At 38.2% G+C, this 9,266-nt stretch overlaps 1 protein-coding gene across 12 annotated transcripts in view; it reads right to left on the reverse strand.

Moving 5' to 3' along the window:
- Nucleotides 1–7,769, reverse strand: part of rimbp2b (RIMS binding protein 2b) — a 193,761-nt gene extending 185,992 nt beyond the window's left edge. For all 12 annotated transcript variants that reach the window (XM_088335446.1, XM_088335441.1, XM_088335449.1 and 9 more), the window contains exon 1: nt 7,537–7,769. In XM_088335446.1, coding sequence (XP_088191572.1) covers nt 7,537–7,722 — 186 coding nt within the window. In that variant the 5' untranslated portion in view covers nt 7,723–7,769. The remainder of the gene's footprint in view (nt 1–7,536) is intronic.
- Between the last annotated feature and the right edge of the window lie 1,497 nt (nt 7,770–9,266).

Genomic DNA, 9,266 nt, shown 5'->3' on the forward strand with positions numbered 1-9,266 from the left:
ATTCTACAAAACTGTATGTGTAGTGTATATAACTGTAGCACGCACACGCACACACACACACACACACACACACACACACACACACACACACACACACACACACGCACACACACACACACACACACACACATGGCCCATGGCCTCAACTATTCTACATGGAGCATTTTGATTGATATTGTGTTAGTAGAAAATGAGTTACCGGTACATCATGTACTTAACACCTCCTAATGGTGAAATAAACTCATTTATTAAAAAAAAGATATTGACAATTTAATTCAAACATGCGTTTTTCTTAAATACACTGCTATATTAGGCCTCTTAGATATTAGAAGACTTGAGTCGGTAGGTTTCTGTGACTTGTCTTTGCTTGGCATAATACTATCTAAAAGCACTCTTGCACACAATATCCAGTTTGAACCAGTTAAAACCATTGGATCTCATGTTGGCACATTGGTGAGGCTGACGGACCACCGAACATTTAAGATAAAAGATCGGGGCTGAGGTTCAAGCCGAACCTTACAGCGCAAAGGTCAAGAAATGTGTTTTTATTCTACATATTATTAGGCTCATCTAGAGGGAACTGACATCATTGTCTGCCATTTTGCTGCTACGGGTACACCCAAAACAAGCAGAAACCGTGTGAAAAACTAGGCAACAAAACAAAAGAGTGTAGTTTGGTCACTTTCAGTCTCCATAAGTTGTATTCCATCTCGTGCTTTTTGAAATTGTTTTTAGTTGCACTACACATTACAGCAACATCTACTGGTCAAATAACACACAGTGTTCCTTTAAGAAAGCCGCTGTTTCCATCTGTCTCTAAAGGTGGCCATTTTGTGACCTGGAATCAAGTGAATGAGAGCTTCAAACTCACCAAGGGATCAGAAATCGACCACTCACAGTTAACCTACTTTGTGAAGTAGAGCCATTAGAGGTCATTAGCCGGAGCAATTACAATGTCATTTTCATTTATCAGAAAAGAGCTGAACGGTCCTAAGGTGAGATGTCTAAAATGGGTTAATTTTAGTACATATTTCTTATTCAATGAGCAGAATACGCAGAAAGCAGAAACTATCCATGTAAAGAAAATGTTTATTGATTCACCTATCAGTTATAACCCATTATAAATTCCTCACACCCTTTTTTACATAAAAAAGTAATACTTTAATTTTCAAGCAGCAAAATTGGGAATCAATAATAAACTGCTGACAAAAATACTGTACATAAACTATCATATAAACTTCATTTTTTTTAATACTCGCAGTTCCATTTTTGACATACCATGAGCCTCACTCAGAAGCAGCTGACACCATCGTGGTGCTAAAAAATGAAAACAAAAATTGTGCATTTTGGTCTATTTGAGTCTTCTTAGCGGGTATTCTTCCTTGGGCTTTTTAACAACCGTTTTCTTTTTCACTAAACAGTGCAGCTACATCTAGTGGACAAATAATGCATGCTGTTCCTTTACCAGTATGAAAATACATAGCTTTACCGTATAACAATGTCACCAAGACTAAAATACCTATTTTGAAAATAAAGTCAGCAGTGCAGATAAAGTATAAACACAATTGATCCAATTTGATAGTTAGAATATATGTATAGCACGGGTCAGTAACCTATGACACGCGAGCGCACGGCAAAATAACACAAATAATAATGATTTTTTTTTTTTAAGCGAATTTTTACCTGAAATGTAGACATTTTAAGTTGCGTGCCGCGTTTAGCGCCCTCCTTTTCTGTTTCGTGTGTGAGTGTGTGTCTGTGCCGCGTCTCACAGAGGATAGCTCCGTGTTTTAACGCAGCCAACGAAACACACGTGCGCGATAAATGTACGAATCATGACGGCTGCTCGAGCGAAAACATCTCGTTCTTTCCAGCCATCGTGGACAGACGAATGAGGATTTGTGTGAGAAATGACGGTGCTGTTTTGTGCATTATGCCTCGAGTGCGTTGTACCTCGCACAGCAAGTGTTAAACGTCATTACGAGACAAAACATGAACATGAACATGAATTCAAGGATGCGTTCCTTTTGCTTTGCTGCTGTTATTTCAAGTTTTGATATTTTCTGCAACAAGATATTATTGATGAATAGAATAGAATAGAATTTCCTTTATTGTCATTTTTTGTAACCATGCACACAGAACGAAATGTCGATACACCTGACCCGTACAGTTAAACAGTTATATATACAGCCTTTTTATTCATTAGGTGACCAAACCCCCCAATGCCAACCCTTAATGACGAGCGCCAAGCAGGGAGGCAATGAGTACCAATGTTGTAAGTCTTGGGTATGACTGGTATGGTAGCTGTCCATAGCACTTGTTTTTTGATTGTATTTCCTTGTTAATGAAGACTGGTTGATTCTGGTTAATTCTTGTGGCAAAAAGTTGAAGTCATGGATGGCTACAGGCCTGTCCACTTATTATTCACATTCATTTTTAGTTGATTGATGAGCAAGAATAGTGGAAGATAAATTGGTCAGTTATACCAGTGTTTTTCAACCAGTGTGCCGGGGCACACTAGTGTGCCGTGAGACCTTGTCTACTGTCCCGCTGGAATTTGCCCAATTTCATCTTTTCAAAAAATCGGGCCATTATTTAGTATTTTTGCAATCTTCAGACGAGGAACTGTAATAGTCATCCATATCAGTAGGTGGCAGTAGATTTGTATATACTTTTTATGTACTAATTATCTGCTCTTGAGGTATCACAATACATTTAATAGCTTCATTTGTTTAACAAAGCGGTTTAAGATTCCACTGTAAAAAATAAAAACATAAAGGACGTCATTCTTTTTTTACTTGAAGTATTATTTTCTTCTTTTTATATACTAATTATCTGCTTATGAGGTAGTACAGTGAAATATTTGACATAACCTAATTTTCAAACATTTGCGACGGAAGGTGTGCCTCGGAACCTTTTTAAAAATAAAAGTGTACCTTGGTTCAAAAAGGGTTAAAAAACTCTGAGTTATGCGATTAAAATGTATATCCATGTTGTATATTTGGACTGGTGTAAAATTACAGCTCTGTTGGATATTAAAAAATGTTATGCAAGTCATTGATCTTTGTGTGGCTCACTGATTTACAAGGACATTTGAAAGTGGCACCCCACACCAAAAAGGTTGCTGACCTCTGATGTATAGTATTAAAATTCAATTGTATTTATCTATCTACCCTGGTCATATCCCTAGAGAGGGGTGACCAAGAGCAAGACAAACACATACAAAAACAAAGGAAAAAAAGGGGAAAAGTAGCAAAAAACACACAAAATTTTTGGGACCATGGCCAACCCAAATGCCCAAACACCCAAACAAGAAAAGCACCTCGGCACCCAAGTTGGTCATGCTTTCTTCCTCCTGGATGAAACGGGACACGAGAAAACGGCCATGTCACTCAGGAGAATAGGATAAAACCATTATTATTGTGCAAAATAAAATGGTACTGATCAGGTCCGAAGTACTCACTAGGTATTGCTAATATTGAGGTTTGGATCTGTCCACCCACCCTTACTGGATATGCAAAATCATGCTCGAGGGCAACACATCCCATTGGTGCACCGCTGTCCTGTTCATCATCTGCTTTGTTTCTGGGCCTGGTCTTGCGTGTTTCTAAAATCATGATTCATTTAAATCCTGCCCACCTTAAAGTTCGAATGCAGTTAAACCTTTTCAGACAGCTGTCAAAAGGAGTCCAAGGGCAGACACAGGGGAACTGAGCTGACGGAGGCAGGTTTGGAGGTGCAAAGAACTGTTTTGGCATTCCTTTTGTAACTTGGCTTGAAAAAAAGAAAGGAGGAACAGATGAAGGGCACCTTCCATTCTAAAGAACCTTCTACATAGCCACACAATCGTTTTTTTAACACTATGTTTAAAAATGGAATGGTTTCACAGATTTGTTGTCAATGGCACAATGTAAGAATCAAAACCAAACATTCCAGTCTATAAGCTCACCGCATGCTTATATTTAAGAAAAAAAAATGTTTTCTTTGTACAAGCCACACCAGACTTTAAGCCGCAGACTTAAAATGAACCAATTCACTTCCATTTCATACATTTTAAGCCCGATGCATGTGACACCTTTGTGTATGAGTGGGATGTAACTTTTTTTTTATTTGAAAATTATTGATCACAATTTCTATTGTTTATCTATTCATCTACATGGTGTTCTGCGGTGTGTTTTACGACGTGAGTTACTTCTGCCCAAATCATATTAGTGGATAGATTCCAGCAGAGTGGTCCACACAGCCTCATTCCAACACACAATCTCCTTGTTTTACAGAAACCCTGTGGGTGAGTCCTAGGCCACTCTAAATCAATATTGTTGCGTGGTACCCCGGGTAATCTGGGACCCGTAACACGCACACCTGCTGCCAACTGAGCGGGTATTTGTGTCGACGTCTTTGGCTGCATTAAAATGGCGTGGATTTATTGTGCTCTGGAGGCTAGCATGTGTTGGCTTCTATAGGAATGCTGACGGTGCTTCGGAATTGTCCCCTGCTAACAACTGTGTTAGTTCACCATAATTTCACTTGAAACCCTTTCAAGTGAAATTATGGTGAACTAACTCTTATTGGCCAAATGTTGTCTGAGAATTAAGAAGCATTGTTCAAGATGCTTGGGATATATAAATATGTGTCGCTTCCGGCCCAAACAAGTCAAACAAACATGATAATATACTGTACTCCAAAAGATAAACATGTGTAGTAACAAAGTGACATATAGCCTGCTTAACATAAAATAACCTGGATATAGGGACCCCCACTCAGGATATCCAGGGCGTACAGGGACCTTCTTCTACAAATTTTCTTTTTAAGAAGTAGCCATATACAAAGTCTTAATTTTCTTATGACAATTAATTAATGTAAACATGCGGAAAAACTTCAAAAAAGACCCAAAAAAGTCCAGATCTGTATTCTTCAAATTACAGCAACGATGTTGGCGAAAAAAATGGTTGCTTGATCCCCCCTAAATCCAACTAATTATTATTACTAAACCCAATATAATCCTGCGAGGCAAGGAATCAACACACAGAGAACCACATCACATAAACACATGCATGCAAATAGAGATGTTGAGTGAATGCTTGTGCCCTGCTCAAGGGCACTTTAACAGCAAGTTTAGTAGCTTTTCTTTCTAAAGACGAAAAATAGAGGATCAGGAGAGTAATTATACTTAAATGAAATTTCTTGTTTCTTTCCCAATACTGGATTTTAATTATTTTCTGTATATATTTCAGTGCCCTCTCATGGAAAAAACTTAATTCATTCAAAAAGTTTGATTTAAATAATAACCAAAAATAAATGATATAAACATGCTTTTTTTTTAAACACTTGTAGGCAGAGAAAGTTAGATGTTTTAGATACCATTACCCTCACTTAAAAGGAGCTGACATAATCTTGTTTTCAGTTGCACTACACCACAAGTGTCGAATTCATGGTCCATGGGCCAAACGTTTGAAATGTCGATGCCAAAGAGCGGATTTGAGAAATAAATTGTGCTATATATGTCCCCAAGAGGCAGCACGGTGGGGCAGTGGTTAGCGCATGTGCGGCACAGTTCTGATGTCATGACATCGAACCTTCCTGTGTGGAGTTTGCATGTTCTCCCCGTGCTTGCGTGGGTTTCCTCCGGGCACTCCGGTTTTTCTCCCCACATTCCAAAAAACTTGGATGTCAGGTTGATTGGCTGGTCTAAATTGTCCCTATGTATGAATGAGTGAGTGAGTTGTTTGTCTCTGTGTGCCCTGCGACTGGTTGGCAACCAGTTCAGGGGGTCCCCTGCCCACTGCCCGGAGATAGCTGGGATGGGCTCCAGCACCCCCGCGACCCTACTGAGGATAAGTGGTGCAGATAATGGATGGGTGTCCCCAAGAAACATTGTTAGACAGTGATTTCTTCCCGTATCATGCTTCTATCTGGCTTGTATCTTGAACAAATTTTCTCAATCTGAAATAACTAAAAACCAATAATTTGTTCACTGCCTCCCAAAAGCCTCCAAGTTAACCCTGAATAACTATAAAGGAAGTCTGAAGAAATAGTAATTGAATATGGAATTAGAATCATAAGGTAAACAAGGTAATGATCAAATTAATTTAAAGCTCTGGTCCGGAGTATAAGTGTCTCAAAACTTTGATATGCTGTTGTATGTCAGGCAACTTTTTTGCTCAAAGGACATATTGTGTCTTGAATTTATTTTGGATCAGGCAGCTCGTATGTGGAGGAATCACTGTATGTCAATGAAACTGTTTTGTTTGTGACTTCAATAATAACAAATTCAGATTTAATTTACATGAAGGAGTTGTTACATTTTTTTTAAATACAATCACATTTAGTTACATTTATAAGTTACATCAGGCAGGACAGCAATTAGGCGGTTTGACACCTCTGCACAATTACAAAACCAACTAAAACAGACTGTTTACAAAGTGAAGGAAAACACAGGATTCGTATACCTATTTGGGACAAATTCAAGCACTTTCTAAGGACTTTCAAAGCCAATTTTTGAATCTCTCTTGTTACAGAGCCACAAATGTATATGCAATTTACATATGCGATTTCCAATCTTGCGTGAGCATTTACAAATCCCTCCCCATGTAGGTGTCGAGTAAAAAGGTAATATGTTGATTACATTTTCAAGTGCAGGAAGTTCTTCCCATTACAATATAAAACCAGGAAACGCTACCTTATTTTATTTTTTCAAATGTCCATAGCAATTCTTTCACTAATAGTGTCCTGTTTAGATGTTGCATGCACCTGTCCGCTTGGGCGCGGCTCGTAAGGAACGATGACGCTTCACAGGACAATGCCGTCCAAACTAATGCCAGCTGCAGTTAATCACGAAATGTACGGGCAATGTGAACCACAGGAGAGCACTGTCGGCGTCATTTTAGGGCAGACCTATCATAAAACATAGCAATAATTTCAAGCATGTATAAGCACTTGACACAAAATTCAAATGCTTTTAAATCTTTGATTCATTAAAAATGAAGCATTTTCAAGGATTTTGAGGACCCGAACTTACCTTGGAAACAAAACTATAAACAAAAAAACCTCAAACCATCCTTCCCAAGGGCAACTGCGTGTCACAACTTATTCATGTCAAATCCTACTGCGCAGTCACTAAAAACATGCAAGCGCCACATGCAAATATGCACAGCTGGGAGTCAATTCCACCATAAGTCGCCCTGGTTGTACTACCCATGGGAGAGGTTACAACAAAGAGCCGTAAGAACCACAGCAGTAAACCTTTGTCCTGATATGACCCAAACGGGCGAAGCAGTTGTAGTCGAATTCCACTACAGTGGATGACCACACACCACAATATTCTAACCGACTGCCTGCACATGTTGAAGTCAATTTCACACAAAGCGATTTTAAAAGTGTGTCATCAAATATAATCTTAGATTTGATCGAGCGATAGAGTGAATCGTGAGGTCAGATGTTGGCTGTTGGCATCAACAAGTCCAAGCTCTTGTCTGGACCAGCCACGGCAGTATTAAAATCTCGTTCACTCACGGCTTAACGGAACGCTCGGCTCACCTTGTCTGCTCCGCTCATCCGACCGCTCCTCTTTGCCGGAGGCAAATTTTCTCCCAGGCTCCAAATACACTCCCTCTGATAATGTTTCAGGAATTTCTCCACCATGAAAGTCGTCTCACAACCCATCGACGGTGAGAGGGAAGTGGGAGTAAAAAAAAGTAAAGCCTGCTCGCACTCATTTGGCATATCGACTACATGTTAACAACCTACGATGGCCTGCCAGTTCGCATGCCACCCCGATCGCTTGTCATGGTCAGATGCCCTGGGTGGCCGGATGATGTCATAACTTCAGATTATAAATATCTGTATCCCGCGCGGGGTTACATAATAAGGGGATGTGGGATTATTGTCAGTACACACAGACAGCAGCGACTGCACAGCTGGCATAAGCGACGCATTCAAAAGAGAAGTCAAATCAAATTGTTACGTGTTTGCTTGGATATTAAATGTAAGTTGTAAGTTATTACAAATGGGAAGGGGGCGGGTGGAAATAATTTTTTTAACTCAGTAATCTTCTTGTAATAGGTTGTTTTCAGTGTTACTGAAAAAAATATTTAGTGAGTTAATGGTTACTTCATTTAAAAAGTAATTATGTTACCCCCAGGTTACTGACACCAAAAAGAAGCGCGTGAGTCAAACATATACATACAGCAGCGCTAATATTTGGTAACATGTCCCTTGGCCATTTTCACTTCAATTAGGCGCTTTTGGTAGCCATACACAAGCTTCTGGTTGAATCTTTGACCATACCTCTTGACAGAATTGGTGCAGTTCAATCAAATTGTGTTAATATTTTTGACCCAGCAGATTTGATTACTTTTTCTGTTAACCCTTAATAAAGTCATAAAAGAACCAAACCTCATGAATGTTTTTTGTGACGAAGGACTTTCTGTATAGATATAAAATAAGCATCTGCTTCTGACTACCCCTTTTCGAACATGTTATGTGACATTATTTTGTTGTTGACTCATTGTTTTTGTCCTGTTTTTATGTTAATGTTCGAAATAAAGTTTTCATATATATATATATATATATATATATATATATATATATATATATATATATATATATATATATATATATATATATATATAGTGACAATGATGTTGGCCAATAGTGACAATGATGCACTTCCTAAAACAACAAACAACAGTGTGGAATAAGTCAAAGTAAGGAACTGGTATTCTATGAAATCTGCTTGCAGGTGTTCATTATTAAAAACAGAAAAAACCTTAAACTCATGGTGTATAAAACACAGTAAATACACATTTCTTGACTTAGTCTTATTTAAAACAATGCATTTTCATAGGATGGTTCATGTATTTTTGCATTGCTTTTTAAACCAGTATTGTTTATTTTTTTAATTTTATTGAATTAAGTTGTTGTTGTTTTTACCACTAGGAGACACAAAATAATAAACAATGTCCCTTTAAACGTCAACTAACTCATAAATTTCATGAGTTAATTTCTTGTTACGTTTAAATTTATCATATCGTTATTTTTATTGACATAAAGGTAAATAAAATGGCATGGGTGTTTATGGATTTATAGAGTTAGGAACTGTATTACTATTGTGTTTGCCGTGAAATCAAATGACTCCGGAATAAGCTCCAACATCATGTAATGCCTAATTTTCTGCATGCAGTCGATAGGCATTCCATCTTTTTAGTGGAAGATGATCGCTCAAGCAGCATTACAGTAATGGAAAATCACACAGATTTTGTTTTGTT

This window comes from Urocampus carinirostris, chromosome 5 (assembly GCF_059441175.1).
Source record: "Urocampus carinirostris isolate Australia breed hairy pipefish chromosome 5, RoL_Ucar_1.0, whole genome shotgun sequence".
Taxonomy (NCBI): domain Eukaryota; kingdom Metazoa; phylum Chordata; class Actinopteri; order Syngnathiformes; family Syngnathidae; genus Urocampus; species Urocampus carinirostris.